Source organism: Perognathus longimembris, chromosome 12, assembly GCF_023159225.1.
Source record: "Perognathus longimembris pacificus isolate PPM17 chromosome 12, ASM2315922v1, whole genome shotgun sequence".
Classification (NCBI taxonomy): domain Eukaryota; kingdom Metazoa; phylum Chordata; class Mammalia; order Rodentia; family Heteromyidae; genus Perognathus; species Perognathus longimembris.
In genome coordinates this window covers 17,907,595-17,925,862 of record NC_063172.1, presented here as the reverse complement: position 1 = coordinate 17,925,862, position 18,268 = coordinate 17,907,595, and the positions used below count along the sequence as shown (strand labels likewise).

The following is an 18,268-nucleotide window of genomic DNA, read 5'->3' as shown; positions in this document are numbered from 1 at the left end:
AGACAAACAAAAACAATGCCGCGTGCATGTGTGCAGTTTTCATTCAGTTAATTTTAAATAAATCTCCAAGCAAACAATATGAACCCATCCTAATTATCACTGTTCATATTTCTTAGTTTAAGCAGACTGTAAAAATGAAACTATTAAGTCAAAGTGCTATCACACAAGCATCTTTTTTTAGTTTTAGAGAAACAAATTTTGTCAAAGTAAATGCTTAAACACTCCTGAGTAAGGGAGCTTAGCACTTGCTGCATGATAACAGCTCTGCCATGCCAATGTTCGCCTAAAACCTGTGTTAACATTCATGTTGTCTGAAACTTAACACAGTGAAACTTTTAGCAATAGGTGATAAAATGAAAACCAAAATAGACTGAAACAAGTGGAAAATTCATCAAGGTCTGATGATGCAATGTTTCCAGCCAATATAAGTACACTTTAACAACTTGTTCTTTACTGTAATCCAATTGTTAACATACTGAAACAATTTGGGGGCAGCTCATAAGATTGATCGTATTCATTAGTATTTTTTCTGACAGATACTCAGGACGTTACATTTACTTCTCAGCTGGAAACTATATGCAAGTCTGCCAGATATGGCAAACTGTGAGTGTTCGGGGAGGGGGAAGGCTATAAAGCTGTTAAATTGCCTACAGTTCTGATACAGCACAGAACATCTGGTCTGGAGAGCTTGAGGAAACACCATTAAATAGGCCGAAAAGAAAAAAATCTTTGTGCTAAGAAACAGTCCAGGTTTTGTAAGCTGCTGTCAGAGGTATAAAAAAAAATTTGGCACACTGTGTTATGATTGGTCAGTCACGTACAGAGCCAGACACTCCGGCAAACGGGGTTTGTTAGACATCTGGTCTAGTTCCACCAGCCCCTTCAATGAGGGAGGGGAGATGGAGGAATAAAAATGAAGCAGCTACTCCAGCATTCCAAAATGTACACATCAGGGCTCTGATAGCAAGAAAAATAAACAGAAAGAAGGAAACCCTGTCTAGACTTAGCTGCTGCTGAGGCTGCTGCAGAAACAGGGTTGGTATTTACTTGAGAAGGCCTGCCAGGCTCGCTAAGAGGCAAAGGAAAAAAAAAAAAAAAGACAGAAAGCAAAAATAGTAGGAATAATATTAAGGGAAGAGAAGAATAATAAAGGAACCTCCTACTAACCATAAATGAGAACGACAGATTCTTCAATGGCATGTTGGTAACTGAACTGAGAATCCAGAAGCGCCCGGGTGACGAAAGAGCCATAATATGTCGACTGGTACCAGCCCACATGGAGATGGTCGATGTTCACATGGCGGAGGCTCCGCATCATTTCCATCTGATACTGGACTAAATGACAGAGAGAGGGGAATAACACTGCTTCATGAGGCCACCAACACTGAAAATGAGCCTCTTGAAAACAAATACCTAACAAATCCACTCCCTCAACTAGAACCAGTAATTTTGCTGCAAATTAAATATATCATATACTCTACACATCCTACATGTTAGGAGGGAAGTTCTGATGAATGTAAACCACAAACAAAAAACTGTTCCATGCATTTGTGCAGTTTCCAATCACCTAATTTTAAATGAATAGCCCAGCACACAGTATGAGCCCATCCTAATGACCACTGTTCACATCTAATACCTGACAAACATGTAACTATTATCTACAACAAACGGGTTTTCAGGTACAAAAATTACTCCATTCGGGGCTTGGAATATGGCCTAGTGGCAAGAGTGCTTGCCTCCTACACATGAAGCTCTAGGTTCAATTCCCCAGCACCACATATCTGGAAAACGGCCAGAAGGGGCACTGTGGCTCAGGTGGCAGAATGCTAGCCTTGAGAGGGAAGAAGCCAGGGATGGTGCTCAGGCCCTGAGTACAAGGCCCAGGACTGGCCAAAAATAAATAGATAGATAGATAGATAGATAGATAGATAGATAGATAGATAGATAGATAGATAGATAAAAATTACTCCATTCAAATCACTGTTGTAATTACTTTTAATAAGCCATGTGAAACCATAGCTTCTTTGGTTGATGATCCTCTTGTATCCCCTTCCTGTGGTTGTACCTGCACTATCACTGTATCTCATCTGAGTACCCTGGATACTATATATACTGGTATTAGAACTAGGAAAGTGAAAGGGAATATCAAAATTGAGAGACAAAGGATAAAAAGACAAACTACTCCAAAAGCAATACTTGCAAAGCCATTTGGTATAAACTAATTGAACAACTCATGGGGGGAGAGGGAAAAAGGGAGGGGGGGGATGAGGGTGGAGGTAACAAACAGTAAGAAATGTACCCATGACCTAACGTATGTAACTGTAACCCCTCTGTACATCACTTTGACAATAAATAAGTAATTATTAAAAAAAATTATTCCATTCATATAAAAAAGGGCAAATTTAAGCTTGGGGCTTTTCTTTCATCAATGAAAAAAAAAGTCTGCTTAAAAAGGTATTCAAGACACAGTATTAATGCATTGCTCTAAACAAGTAAGCAATAAAAGTAGTTAAATTCTTTTTTAAAATTCTAAAAATAGTACATATTTAAGGAAAAGTGTGTAATTAGTAAACTGCTTGGTATTAAGACATTTCAACTGTATTAATAAGTCAGAATAATTACCAATCTTTTCTTCAACACAGCTTTCAAAAATAAGACATTTAAAATCAAGACAACTAAAATGCAACCATTAACTACAGGATACAGGCCATAGTACATTTAAAATGTAAGAATTCACTTTTTTCCTTCATCTGGTGCCCCCTGCTGCATACACTAAATTTTAGAAAGAATTGGTGTTTTTTTTCCTCTATGTGTTCTTTTGTTAATAACAAACACTATTTTTCCCCTAGGAAAGAATGATAGTTTAATTACCACATACAGAATGAAAAGGTTTAATGACTTTTACCTTTGTCAAATTAATACTGTAATATACTTTATTAATTTAAAGCATTACTAAAAAATGAGGTACAGATTGACAATGTAATAAATGACATTTAAAAAAGCACTAAACTCCAATAACACATAGAAAATATACAATAAGGAAGCTTTACAGTACATAATATCTAGGCTATTTCTATCACAATGAATGTATGATAATGCAGAATAACTATGTTTGCTTAACTCCGAACCTAAACATTTCATTTTTAAACACTTCATCGGGTTTTAGAAAAACTGCAAGTTTATATCTGTGCTTTTATAAAGAAAATAAGACTCAGGATCAGAAATATTTTTAAAGCCTTCACCAGATATACAGTCTTATTTTTCAACACACAGAGAAATTATAAATATGGAAGGATTAATTTTTAAGCCCATGGAGAAATGAAAACAGAGGTCAAAGATACATTACCATCAAGACATACTAGAAAAGCATCTGGTCTCAAAATGACTCATTCATTCATACAGAAAGTAAGTAGTAACATAAAGGAAGTTACGCTAGCATTATTTCTTGGCTATTTGGGGAGGTGGGGGGAGTAGTATGTGGGCACTGGGCTCGAACTCAGGGCCTCAACTTCCTGTTGAGATTTTTCATGCATAGCTGGTACTCTACCATTGGAGCCATGTCCCTAATTCTAACTTATTTTAGGGCAAATTGAAGAAAAGAGATACAGGCTTTTGCCTGAGGTTGGCTTCAAACCATGATTCTCAGAACTCAGCTAGCTCCTCCTGGATTGCTATATAGGTGTGAACTACTCTTGAGTTGTTTATTTTAAGGGAAACAGGGTGATGTACTAACGGATATTTTTAATACCCCAAATCAGTATTTTACATACTATAATAAAACACAAAAGCAAAGTCACAGTCTATGTGATACTCTTAACCGATATTAAAACTATCCCAACTAGGCTGGACATAGAGCTTAGTGAGACAGCATTTGCCTTGTGTGAGGTTCAATCCCTAGCACTGCAATAAACTACAACCTTCCAATCTAGTTTATACATCCTCAACAGTCTGAAGCAATAGAAAATGAGTACTGTTATGCAAGTATAAAGAAACCTTAATATTTTATCTCTAGCATATAAGACAATCTGTCCACCTTAGCTAACTTAATAGATTTATAGCAACTATATAAATTTAGTAGAACAGTTATGTTTTGTTATACAATTTCATGATTCTTTCAAATAAAAGTAAAACCTCTGATTTGACTAGTGAAATTTAATCAAATTTACGTGTGTGTGTGTGTGTGTGTGTGTGTGTGTGTGTGTGTGTGTGTAAGGAACTGGAATTTGAACTATAGAGCACTGTACTTATGAGGTACTATTCTATCACTTGAACCATAGGCCAAGCAAAAGTCCCAATATTCTAAAGTAAAATAAGAGTCAAAACTAAATGTGCTGTGTTTATTTTAAAGAAAAGGGGAACAGGAGATGGATGATTGATAGGACAAATAAGTTTTTATGGAATAACATTTTTAATTAGCATCTGCAAAACAGGTTAGTATGAAATTTATCTTTTAAGATAAGCAGAGGTTAAAATTTACCAGCTTAGAATAGCAGCAAAGAAGACTTGGAATCTAGAGATTGAAACTCCTCATGCCCGCTTTGATATTTCCCCTATAAGGAATCTTGATGCTCAGTTCATGATCCTTCTCTCATGTTTAACTTTCCCTTCGTTAAAGACTTCTGAAAACTCACTCTAGCCAAAATGCCATATTGTACACTGGATATGCTAATTATAGACAATAATGTGCATTTTAGCTAAAGCAGGGCATGAAGCCCACACAGTATGACTTAAGTCAAAATCCAAATGTTATATAATCTTGCTAAGATTTCCCTCAAATAACTAAATAAAAGATTTTTAAATGAGCATGTTCATGAGGTTAAAAAACCCAACATCTACAGCAAACCTCCAAATTCCTTCTTGCCCAGAATCATATCTATTTTATACTCCCCCCCACACACCATATCTGAATAAAGACAGGAATAAAAACAAAGCATTTCTCTAAACTAGACACACACCAAGGACACTGAGGCCAATATCCCAGAGCCTATACAATGTATAAATAAATTGGGCTGCAATAGATAAATTTCTGAGGACTGATGAGATTAGATCTACATTAGCCAGAATTGTGGGGAAAGGTCCATTTTCCTTTCCTACAGCTTAGAAAAAATACTGCATTTGGAAAAGTTCTAAACATACTACTAATGAATCATGTAGGTTTTCAGGTTACCTAAATATCTTAGCTGAATGTAAAAATTAAAGGTTCAAAGCAGAGCCGAGTAAATCTATAAAACTTTTTCTTAAATCCTCAATATGTCTGTGATCTCACAAGTTCGGAGGAAGAAGGGAGGATCATAGTTTAAGGCCACTCTGGGTACACAGTGAGATCCTATCACAAAAAAAGAAAAGCAAACAAAATTCAAAGTTTTGACATTCTACTGTTACACAATAAAAAACTTGTGTTGAGCCTACATTATGTAAGGATTTAGGACACTCTGTGTAGATTCTTTATCTCTATCTCCCTACCCAATTTTAAGAATTAAAAATTAAAGCCAATATTAAATAGTCCTGTGTAGAGCTGGAAGTGTGGCTGGGTGGTAAATTGCCCACCTAGCAGATGTCCAGCCCAAAAAACTCAATAAAATTCTATGGCAGCATCACACACAGAGAAATAAGGAACTCAAAAGCCTTGAAACGGTGGGCATGCAGGTGCTGGAGCTCAAAGTGTAGAGACCCAAGTCAAAATATGCACTGTTTGAACAGGTCAATTTGGTTCAATTTTTCTTTCAAAGTATTTACTAGATACAAGTTAAGGAATAAAACTGAAAACTCACAACTAACATCCAGGGTTGAATAGACAAACGACTCTCATCTCCCTTTTGTTTTTCTTCTTCAATCAAATTCTTCAAAAAGTACAAAACCCCCCGGGGAAAATGGTCCAGATAAAACTAAGTAGAGATAAGACACTTAACAATAGACAGTCCCCACTAAACTCAAACCCAGGCAAATGGAAGTCTCCCGCCACACAAGGCAGTAGTGCTGAAATGCTGACTCAGCCACAGGCTGGGAGAGATGAAGGAATTCCATTATTCACCTCCTCAAATGCAGCCAGTCCTCTTTTTTTTTTTTTTTTGGGGGGGGGGGCTAGAGTTTAAAAAGTGGATCTAAAAGACAGATGTGGTTCAATCGTAACAAGTGGTTCACACCTAGGAAGAAGTTATAGCCAAAGAAACAAAGCGCCAATACACACACACCAGCATACACACGCATACACGCATGCATACATACACACACACACACACACGGGAAGATCCTAACTCACTATTGCTGCTCTGTGCAAGTCAATGAAGAATGAACTTTAAAATTTGGGGGAGAAGAGAAGGTAAGGGGGAATGGGAGAAAACAAGGGAGGGATTAACACCGTTCGAAAAGAAATGCACTCATTACTTATGTAACTATAACCCTTCTGTACATCACTTTTACAATAAAAAAGGAAGAAAAATTAACATTAATATACAATAGCATCCAACCTGTAGATTTTTTACACTTTGCCAAGTGCTCTGCTAATGTCTTTAAAAGAAAAAGAGAATAAAATGAAATGAATTAAAACAAAAAAGAGGGCTGGGGATATGGCCTAGTGGCAAGAGTGCTTGCCTCGTTCGTATACATGAGGCCCTGGGTTCAATTCCCCAGCACCACATATACAGAAAACGGCCAGAAGTGGCGCTGTGGCTCAAGTGGCAGAGTGCTAGCCTTGAGCAAAAAGAAGCCAGGGACAGTGCTCAGGCCCTGAGTCCAAGTCCCAGGACTGGCCAAAAAAAAAAAAAAACAACCCACAAAAAAGAAAGAAGCAATTCGTTGGCAACTGTACATTTGTCTAGGGTTAGACTCACATCTTCTACTTTATAGAAACACAAGCAGCAATCTCAACCAATGACATTCACTTTGGAGTTAATGATTAAATCTCCTGAGGAATTTCCCTAAATATGAATGAAAACAAGAAAACTTTTGGGGGGGAAATGTGTAAAATTTATGATACTGTTAAACAGAAGTGACCAAAATTGTGTAATGAGAAGTTAAAGAAAGCACCTTTTAAGCATTCTATCATTAAAAATCAATTATCACGGAAGAGAAACAGCAAGTAACAAATGAATTACAAAGAAAATGGTAGTATACTAGTAAGCCAAATCAAATTACTAACACCGAAGGTCTGGAATACAATGAAGTTGAAGTTTTACAAATCTCTTCAGCCCCTGTAACTATCTTAATTGACTCCTCCCAATCAAAGGACAGCTTGGTTAAATAACACTGAAAACCCCACTGGAGTGTGGCACCAATGTAGTTATATGTACTTTTTCAAAGTACCTTGTTGGCAAAAAATAGTCCAATTTAAAGTGCCTAGAGCTAAAAACTTTCCTGAGGCAAAATGCTCAATAAGTAAATCTGTATTTGTTGGGCTTTCTCATTTCAACTTTGAACATAAAAACACCGAAAGTTATGTTGCCTTCGATTTAGATATTGTATTTGGTGTAACACTGGCAGCCAACCAAATAGAGTTTGTATTGTATTTGGTGTAACACTGGCAACCAACCAAATAGAGTTTGAAGAACATTTAACTAGATAATTTTCACCCTTTAAAAAAAATGTTATTTTAGCCCCCATGAAACAAAGGCTTTTTCACTACATTGGAGGAACAGGAATTGAAACCATTGGATAGCTGGGATGTACTGAGTCAGAAAATAAAGACTAAGCATGCTCAAAATCAGAAACTGTCTAGGAGAGTGAGGGGGGAAAGACATCCTCTACTGACAATAGGGACTCTTCGGACAAGGTAATCTAAAGAAAGGTTAAAAACAAATAACCTGCAGTCCTAGTTACTCAAGAGGCTCAGATCTGAAAGGATTTCAGTTCAAAGCCGGCCTAGGCAAGCCCACCAAGATTCTTATCTCCAATTAATCATCAAATGGCTGGATGTAGAGCTGTGGCTCACATAAGTAGAGGGCTATCCTTCAGCAATAAAGCTCAGGGACAAAGCCAGAGTTCAGGCCCCAGAACAGGCACAAAACCAAATAACAATAACAACAGCAACAAAAAAGCCAATACCTACTACCTTATCTAATAACAACAGAGATAGATGACAAATGGGTGGAGAGAGAGATAACCTGGAGAGGGGAAAAAAGAGAGAGAAAAGCTAGCCCAAAGCAAGCAAGCAAAGGTTTTCTAAGTTGTATGTGTGTATATAATCTAATTTTATTCTTTACAATAACACTGATCAGCTAATCACAACTATTAAAAATCTTTTTAGAAAATATGTATACCACAACTCCAACCTCTCTATGACAAAGCCTAGGCAACTCATTTAGAAAACCCAATCATGACTTAAGGATAAAGAGTAGCTTATTAATCAATAAAGGATAGCACACATATGGGACAAAAGAAATTTCAAAGTGCCTAAGTCTTCAGGGACTCAACTTGCCTTTGGCTTGATCACTAAATTGAGAAATCATTTAGCACTACTAGTTAAGATTTTTAAGTGATAAAACTCCCCTCCATGACCTCTAAATCTTTTAGTTGATAATTATCACAAATATGTAATCAAATTCCTAAAACACTACATTTTATGAAACTAGAGCCAAAACTACATTGTAATTAAATGCTGGCTCATATCAAAGATGACCTGCAGGAGCACATCAAGCAAGCAAACAAACTGACAGAGAAATTACACACTGTGTGGCTAAGAAACAAAACTCAATTGGGAGGTACAAATGACTTAAAAGGAAGCAAGCAAAACCCTACAACTTCTTGAATCAAACCAACGATTTCAACCAATATGACAGGGAAGCAGAACACATAAAAATCTCTCTCTTCTGGTATGGTGCTCAAACAGGGACTTTGAGGAAAACAAGTACAAGCAAGTGCCAGGGGACACACCAGGGAGTGCTCCTAGGCTGTGGCTGTGAAGGCTCTGCACCATTATTTAACAGGACAAACTATTCTATGCTTTCCTTTTCACTTCAGACTTTCTGCCAAGCTGCACATACGTTTCAGGCAATGTTCAAAGCTAGTAGCAGATGTAGATTTAAGCAAACAGAATGTGCATTTGAAAAAAGAATTAAATAGCCTACTTTGGGTGGTGGAGTGAATTATGGAATACACGGATTTCTTAAAACTTCTATATTCTCTTCACCCTGTCTGTATCATGGATTCATCCCTTATTGCAATTAATACATGTTATTAATGCCACTCCTGTGACTGCTTAAGAATTTGGTAACAGTTCATATTTTCACAATAAGATGTCCAGCATAAATTCTACTTTACCTAGAAACTGCCCTCCCTATTTAAATGACAAAAATACTACTTTTGTGCCGGGTAGTTACATTTATTCTTTTAAGTATTTGTGGATTTCAGGAGAATTATTTCTTTGAACATCATCTTGGGGGTAAGGAAATAGGACTAGGTGTGGAAAGGTTGTCCCTTGACTTTATCTTTTAAAACAATGTAGTGCTGGTGACAATGACTAGAAATGGATTTTTGAGGTTTCAATGTTTAATAAACTGGTCTCTTCACAGGAAATAACATTTCTATTACCTTCTTAACCAAATCATTAAGCAGAGCCAAGAAATTCTCTATGAGAATTTTACATATATATGTATTCATGTCCTAGGCAATAAAAACACATCCACAGAAGTGAAGGACAGAGAGCTATTAGGAAGTGATACACACAAAGTTGAAATTACCTGATGGACTATGGTCCTATGGCCCTAGATTCCTCACCAAGAAAAGCTTCTTGGTACAATTAGGAGCATGGTATATGAGATATCAAATCAGAATCTCTGGGTTTACTGAAAAAGAAATTAACTGACTCTTGCATGAGGACAAGAATTTTCACATTTACAAATGTATATGAGGTACAACATGGAGTACTGGCAATATTCTGAAAAAGTGGAATATTTGAAAAGTAGATGATTGTTGCAAAAGTTCATTAGAAAATTAGATAAAAGAGATGTCACTGGTCAAGATGCATTGTGAAGAGACAAGGGATAAAAGACAAACCAATGCAACAGCAATATTTACAAAACTATATGCTGTAAACCAACTGTACAACTCATGGGGGTGATGGGGAAGGAGGAAGGTGGGGGGAAATGAGGGAGGAGGTAACAAGTTGGATAAGAAATGTATGCACTGCCTTACGTATGAAACTGTAACCCCTCTGTACATCACTTTAACAATAAAGAAATAAATTTATTAAAAGATGCATTGTACTCGACATGTTGAACTGAAATTTCTGTTCAACTATTTAAATAAAGGTAAATTTTTTAAAGCAAAAGATCTGTAAGCACTAAATATTCAAGAGGACTAAAGATCACCATTAGGCAGTAATGTTTGCAGTTTGCACCCAGAAATGTGTTGATAAATGGTCCACAAAATCATTTTACTTACCCTAATGTCCTCAGTGCCACCAGGTTAAAAGCTAGAGAAAGCTATAATGCTATAATGTTACCTTCTAAAGTGTGCCCTATTTAATATGCCTGCCCAATGAACAGATGGCCTTTACCACATCTGTATCTCTAGTTCTTAATTTCCTCACCTAGGAAATAATGGTTTAAACTTCCAAACATATGTTAACAGCAATTTCAAAAACTTATCTCCAGCTCAGATGGCTCTTTGCTGAACATTCATTTTCATTCAGGGTGAAATCTCATAGGTATTACACACCAAAAAGGTATACAGTGACTTATCAATCCATACTCGGAAAGTCTACTACTTCTATAGTTTCTCCCTAAGTGGATACTCTGAGTCATTTCTACTTCTCATTCACTTGGCTTACACTATCAACTACTCTCAGATAGAATTTATTTTCTTTTGTTGTTGTTGTTGTTGTTTTGGGGGGGGCAGGGTCAGTTGTAGGGCTTAAACTCTGGGCCTGGACACTGAATTCTGGGCCTGGACATTGTCCCTGAGTTCTTCAGCTCAAGGCTTGTGCTCTACCACTTGAGCCACAGCGCCACTTTCTGGTTTTCTGATGGTCAATTATAGATGAGTCTCACAGACTTTCCTGCCCTAGTTGGCTTTGAACCTCAATCCTCCGATCTCAGCCTCCTCAGTAGCTAAGATTACAAGCGTGAGCCACTAGCACCTGGTTAGAATTTATTAAATTATTCAGAACATTTCCAAAAATGTGTAATTGACTTAAGAAAATGCTCAAGAAATGCTAAGAGAAACAGCAGAATTCAGCCTATAAGCAAACTAATGCCAATGTGCAAAGAACTTGGGTTATTCCTTTCTCCTAGATTAAACACTGGAAAGAGATATGCTAAGAAGTAATGAAAATAGTTTCCCAAGGAAAAGGCTCATTCAATACTTTTGCTTTCTCGATGTTAAAGGAATATGTGAGAAGAATTTTTCTATTGCTGTCCAACTTGACCATTTCCCATAGTCACCTAATAACCTGAGTACTACTGCTGCTGAACTAACTGTCGCCATCAGAGACTAGACTAAAATACCAGACTACTCAGATGCTGAAGCTCCTAACCTACCATGAATAAGATCTCTTTTTATGTAGCCAGGCACTGGTGTGTCACGACATAATCCTAGCTGCTCAGTAGGCTGAGATCTGAGGGCTACAGTTTGAAGCCAGCCCAAGCAGCAAAGTATAAGAGACTCTTAGCTGGAAGTGGAGGTGTGGCTCAAGTTGGGGGTAGGGGGGTTGGCGGCACCTGTGGGCCTCAAGAACAGTGCTCAGGCCCTGAGTTTAACCCCCAGAACCAGCATGATATAGCCACGTACAGTCTAGATGTCCTGTGCTGTAAAGCTCACCCACCCTCTTATGTAAAGTTAGTTAAGAGGATTAAATGTAATCACAGCAAGAGCAAGATACAATGAATACTATCAGGAAAAGCTTGGTAAGTTATTTCTATCACCTATTACTCAGAAATATTAGTTAGAATCTTGAAGATAAGGCCTCTTGAAGATTTATTTTGATTAAAGGAATTGTTCCTGAGAAACTGATCAATTTGATCACCAAGAATTGTACAAAGTCCCTATTTACCATCTCCATATTAAGTGTAGTTAAAAAAAAAAACAATGGACAAGTGGAATGGAGACTATATGTATGATTACAGGAGTCTACAAATTTATAACCTTCATTTTATGAAAGAGAACTCATATATAAATGTGTATTAGAACAAAAAAATCTACGAGAAAGAATTACATAAAAAATACTTCTTAGGTACTAAAACTATAAGCTAATTATATTCAGTACAATAAAGAACAGATTCAATAAAGAGAGAGACAAGCTACAGAAATTAGATTTCAAAGAAAAAAGAATCTTGGATGTTCTATTATTTCTGTGTTTATAATTGCATTGTACTATATAGGTTTCTATCTCCAAATTCCATTTGTAACTCTGCCAAAGAGAGAAAGTAGGAAGTAAGCTTCCTTTCCCTCTCCAAAAGGTTATTTAAAAAACAAAAACAAAAACACTGATAATAAGACTGAAGTTGTAAAGGAGTGAGCATTGGGGCCAGCTTACTCTGGAACAAGGTAAAATCTACTTGGAAATACCACCTACCCAGCTGAAGTACTAAACTCAACCAGCCATACAAATATTTCAAAGTGCGCCATGTGTTAGTTGTTCCAGTTGAAGCAACAAGATTTGGATAAAAAGATCAGTATTAAGGATGTTATATATATATATAGAGAAAGAAAAGCCTGAGTGAATAAAGATTTTGAGGAACACTCTTAATTACAATCTAAAGATGGAAATACTGGCAAAGAAAGGGAATTGACCAGTGCCAACAACAACAAAAGGTATGGAAAGAGAATTATTTCCTATGGTTTTGTTAAAGTGGAATGACAAAAGTATTGCTAACCGTATACTCTATTCTTTATTTTCTCCTCCTTTCTTTACATGAGTATTTTGTTTCTTCAGGATGTGTTTTGTTTTAAGTTAAAGAATACAGAGCCCCATGTTGAGAACAATGATCAAACAGATATCTTTATGGCAGCTCACGATCAATCAGAGGTTAGAAATCTATCTTTTATTTTTAACCAGATCATACTTCCTATTGAAACATTGGGATTTCAAGGTAAATTTCCCCAAATCATTTGCATAGGTGCCACTGTGCAGAAAGGTCCCAACTATCTCACCAAATTCCCAAACAGGTTCAAAATCCAAAAGAGGGTAACAAGTCAGGCTCAGGCGAGAATGAGGCAAAGTGATCCCAGCTCCTGTGTGTGTTAGGAGAGGCAGTGATCAATTCAGTTTCAGAGCGGTGGCAAAATAGCACCAGTGAGACCTGAGATAGTTGACCAAAGATACACTTCAAGAAGAAAATGGAGGACAGATCAAAGGTTCTGAGGAAGACGAGTTGTCAGCAGGAGACACGAACAGAATATAACTCGGCATCATCCTAACAAGAACAGGAAGAGAACAATTGAGAAAGCAGAATGGGGGTGCCCAAGTCTGTAATCCAGACTATTATTTCCCAAGAAGGACAGGAAAAAAACACCTCCTGCTGTCCACCAAGTGCTATAACCAGAGCTGACTAAAACATCCCTCAAGGCCAAGAGTGGCACTCTAACTCTCATATATGAGATGAATACATACATGCATTTGGAGTTTCCACTCTCTCATATATGAGATGAATACATACATGCGTTTGGAGTTTCTATCAACAATAATGTACTATAAAAATACTCTTGGGGCAAACCTTATTGTTTGATCACAAATGTACTTGATACACTAACTAGAAATTAATATTTCCATTAGGAAAATAATAGTAATTAGATTTTGCCCTTTGATTCAATTGAACGCTGAGAGGTATTCATATAGTTTAAAAAAAAAAAACACAGCCAACTCATCAACTTTGTCCTCTGATAAATTAAAATCACCAAGACTTGGTAAAGTAGAAACACTAAGGATACTAATTACCACTATTCTAGTATTACAGTCTAAATTAGAAAGTGATATTTTCATTCAGAAATAATACTGTCAAGTCACTTGGAACATGATAGGTTAAACTAAACTATGCCGCTTTACTTAGAAAAAAATGAAAATAGTTTTACTGGTGTTAAGTGTGTCATAAAGACATGGTAAAATATTAATCTCTCCTCTCATAGTAAAGATTCATGGAGGCATCTTTCTTCTTCCAGACAGTATGGAAAAGTGGGGTCAGAATAAATCTCCTGCCACACATTTTTCATTCAACACATTATAAAATGAATACTCAGATAAAAAATTGTATTATTTTCACTACTTCCTTCCACAATGAATTAAAATTAGAAAGCATAATATATTATTTCATCAAGTCAGAAACTCTACTAGGTAAAGGGAGAAAAGGAGGAGAGCTAATTTTAATTCTAAAACTCTATGGATTAGAAGATTCTGTTACAGTTCAGATATAAAAAGCCTCTCAAAGGATCATGTGTAAAAAAAAAAAAAAAAGATTAGCTGCCAGCTGATAGGAATTTGGGACGTGACTGGAGCCTGAGTGCTGTCATATCAGCGGGTCAATCCCTGATTGGTAATATTACTGGCAGGTGGTGCAAAGTAGAAGGTGGAGCCCACTTAACAGTACTTCATTCACTGAGAGCATCCCTTAGAAAGACACTCTTGTCTCCAGCCTCTTTGCTGAGCTACCTGTCTGCTTCCTGGTCTCCCATGCAGAGAGCAAATGTACCCTGACCTAACTCTCCCATGCTGTTCTGCCTTACCACCCAGAACAAAGCTAACTTACTTGTAACTGAAACCTCTGAAACTATGAACAAAAATAAATATTTTCTACTTTTAAGTTATGTCAGGTATTTAGTCAGATGACTGATGGAATTTCATAGAGATTCAACTGTGAAAGAGAAGAAATTCTAGAGTCAATGAATCTATTTCCTGCAAATGAAGTGTGTGTGCAGGTGGGCACTGTGGTAGTAATCCTCCGTCCTAAAAATACAAATGAACCTTATCAATACTGACTCCAGTCTACATATTAACTGACTCCAGCTCACAATATTAAATGCCACATAAAAGCTCTCTTTTCTGGAATTAAGGATTTTCTGAAATCCCAGTACTTCTTCATATGAGAACACAAAATGCTGGGACACAGACACATAATACACATACACACACACACACACACACACACACACACACACACACACACACACACCGCTCTTGTGTAGATCAACTGTGAGTCTGGATATCTACTAAAAATATGTTTAGCATTAAGTGTTTCTGCAATACTGTGAGATTGATTAGACAGTATTATCCAACCATCACTTTGGAAAGGAAATGACAGGCTATACTGCTTTCTTTCCAAACATAATACTCATCCTTAACTTGTAGCTGGTTTTACAAGGTGTCTGCAATAATGTGACTTGTACATGTTTGTGCTAAAAGTGCTAATCTTAGTCATGTTCAGGTAGTTCAGATTATTGATCATCTATAAAAATGTTTCATTTTACACTTCATGTGTCCTGAAAAAACTCTTGCTTTTCAAAAAAAAAATAATAAATTGTGCTGTCGCTTCCTTATAAATATACAAATGTTTGGATGGCACTATGCCACAACTTGGGAAAGTTTCATAAATAGCCAAAAACTCTGGGCAAATGACTCAGAAGCCAATAAAACTTATTTTCAGACACATGTCACTGTAATTCCTATTCATACTTTTCTTTTTTCAACTGCATATGTAAATCATCACACTCCTAGATTCTCATCCCCAGCAGACACAGATTCCTATTCTATTCTGGCCAACATTTCTCAACATGCATAATAATGACCTTTAGGGTGGCTAATTCTTTGCTGAGGAATCGAGGCAGGACTGTTCTCTGTATTGAAGGGTGTTTGACAGCACCTCTGCCTGGTCTCTACCTCTAGTTGCTAACAGAATGTAATACTTTCCCTCAGGTTGTAACCACCAAAAAGTGCCACCAAGCCACTATCCAATGTTCCCCAGAGAAGCAAGCCTCAACTTTCAATAACTGCCATTCCAAATGGTATTTAATTTAGGTTGCTACTGTCAATGTGTGCCAGGTATAGAGGGACATGCCTATAAGCCAAGCACTTGGGAGGCTGAGGCAAGAAGAACTCCTGGAAGGTACTGATTAGACACATTTGAGCTGTGTCAAAATGTCACATTTATATTATTTTGAGACAAAGAAAAAAGTTGATTCTAATAACTTGAATACAACCCAACACTGAACAGCTTACTATTCTTCATATCCTTTAAAAACTGAGCAATTAAGAATGTGAAAAAGGGGGCTGGGGATATAGCCTAGTGGCAAGAGTGCCCGCCTCGGATACACGAGGCCCTAGGTTCGATTCCCCAGCACCACATATACAAAAAACGGCCAGAAGCGGCGCTGTGGCTCAAGTGGCAGAGTGCTAGCCTTGAGCTGGAAGAAGCCAGGGACAGTGCTCAGGCCCTGAGTCCAAGGCCCAGGACTGGCCAAAAAAAAAAGAATGTGAAAAAAATCACCTAGGAAAACCATAATTAATTTTGTAGTTTAACAAGTCTTATGAATGTATCATTGCAATACCTTTTCCTTGAAAACATCAACATCTGAGTGCAGAAAGCAAAGGTGAAAGATGGTTCCTTAACTGCCATTTTGGATAGTAACTACTTTAGTCACTACTAGCAATGTATACCATGTATGTTCATGCATGCCAGTGAAGCCAGGAGACGCAAGAGCTCAAGGCCAGCCAGGGCTACTCAGACAAGACCCTGTCTCTAAATAAATACATATTTAACACATAACATACTTATAATAACGGTGGCAGAAGTAATGTTAGCAGCAGGCAAGAGAAAGGCTAGGCACGTACTGCTCTTAGGTCTTGGAAAAGACCTTTCTGGTTCTAAGTCCAGATCAAGTGCCTCTATCTTGTGTGCTATATTTTTGCTATGTCCCTATGCTGTAATTGCCTTGTTTTGTCTACACTTTCCTAACTAAATCACTATGGTCTTGGTCCCAAGTAGATACCTGCCTGGCACCATCTTTAGTAAGTCCTTGCTTAAAAACTATTCAGGCCAGGTGCTGCTGACGCACACCTATATTCCTAGCTATACAGGAGGCTGAGTTCTGAAGATAACAGTTCCAAGCTAGATTGGGACAGGAAAGTCCATGAGCCTCTTATCTCCAATTAGCAAAAAAAAAAAAAAAAGGCAACCCAGAGGTGAAGCTGTGGCTCAATTGGTAGAGAGCTAGCATCCAACAAAAAAAAAGCTAATGGACAATACCCAGACCCTGAGTTCAAGCCCCAAGCCCCAGGACAGCACAAATGAAAAAAAGATTCTGAAGAATTTTATGATAGCTTTACATAGTATACAAGATAGCATACAAGAGGAAAAATCACATGTAGAATTCAGAATGGGGAAAATGCCTGAATGAGCCTTTGTAACTATCTAAAATATTGCAAAAAACAACTGTACATCTCAAGGGTGGAGAGGGAGCCAAGGAGGGGGGAAGGTGGGAGAAAAACGAAGGAGGTAACAAGTTTGATAAGAAATGTACTCACTGCCTTACGTATGTAACTGTTACCCCTCTGTATATTAATCTGACAATAAAAATTGTTTAAAAAAACAAAATGTTGCAAAAACTACTAGTTTTTAGAAGCCTCAGTGAGCAGCATGTATAACTCCCTAGAAAGGATGAATATTATATAGCTAATTTTCTTTTTTTTTTTTCAGAAAAAAATACATTAGACCAAACTAGTCCACTGGACTTACTCAAATACTTCCTAATTCAACATTATCTGCAAACAAATAAATTTGAACACCATATAATTTTAACCTGAAAAGTATGCAACTTAGGTAGCCAAAGTTCAATGATAGTTAAGATGTAGTTTTTAACTGCAGAGACATGTTTCTGGTGTGGCTGGTTCCCAATTCACATTTGTTATCCTAATGCCCATGGTTTAGCCTTTGTCTGGAACAAAATATCTGTTTGTACTTTGAAAGAAAAGAAAAAAGGACACTGTAAATGGTACTCTCATATACTGAGATCAACTACCCTTAAGGAAAAAAGTTGACACTTATAGCTTCTATTTACTATGTAACTATTATATTTCTATCAGAAAATCAGATAATTCCTGTATTTCATGGGAAAAATAGGTATCAGGTTTTTTTGTCATTTTGTTTTCAAATTGACACAGTGTGGGATTTGATGATATATATAATAGGTAAAGGACGACCAAAATTTAAGGCTATACCCTTCCTAACTACCAAATTTAGGTTATTTTCATTATACCATTAAAAATATTTGTCCTGTGACTAATTTCTCTCAATGGTAAAATAGTCATAAGCCTTGAGACAAATTTCCAGCGTGAGTGCACACACAC

General features: G+C 37.0%; 1 protein-coding gene across 1 annotated transcript in view; it reads right to left on the bottom strand.

The window, feature by feature from the left end:
* Positions 1–18,268, bottom strand: part of Eif3h (eukaryotic translation initiation factor 3 subunit H) — an 83,696-nt gene that overhangs the window by 13,231 nt on the left and 52,197 nt on the right. Inside the window, exon 3 of the mRNA XM_048358423.1 lies at positions 1,168–1,335. Within this exon, the coding sequence (XP_048214380.1) occupies positions 1,168–1,335 (168 nt within the window). The remainder of the gene's footprint in view (positions 1–1,167; positions 1,336–18,268) is intronic.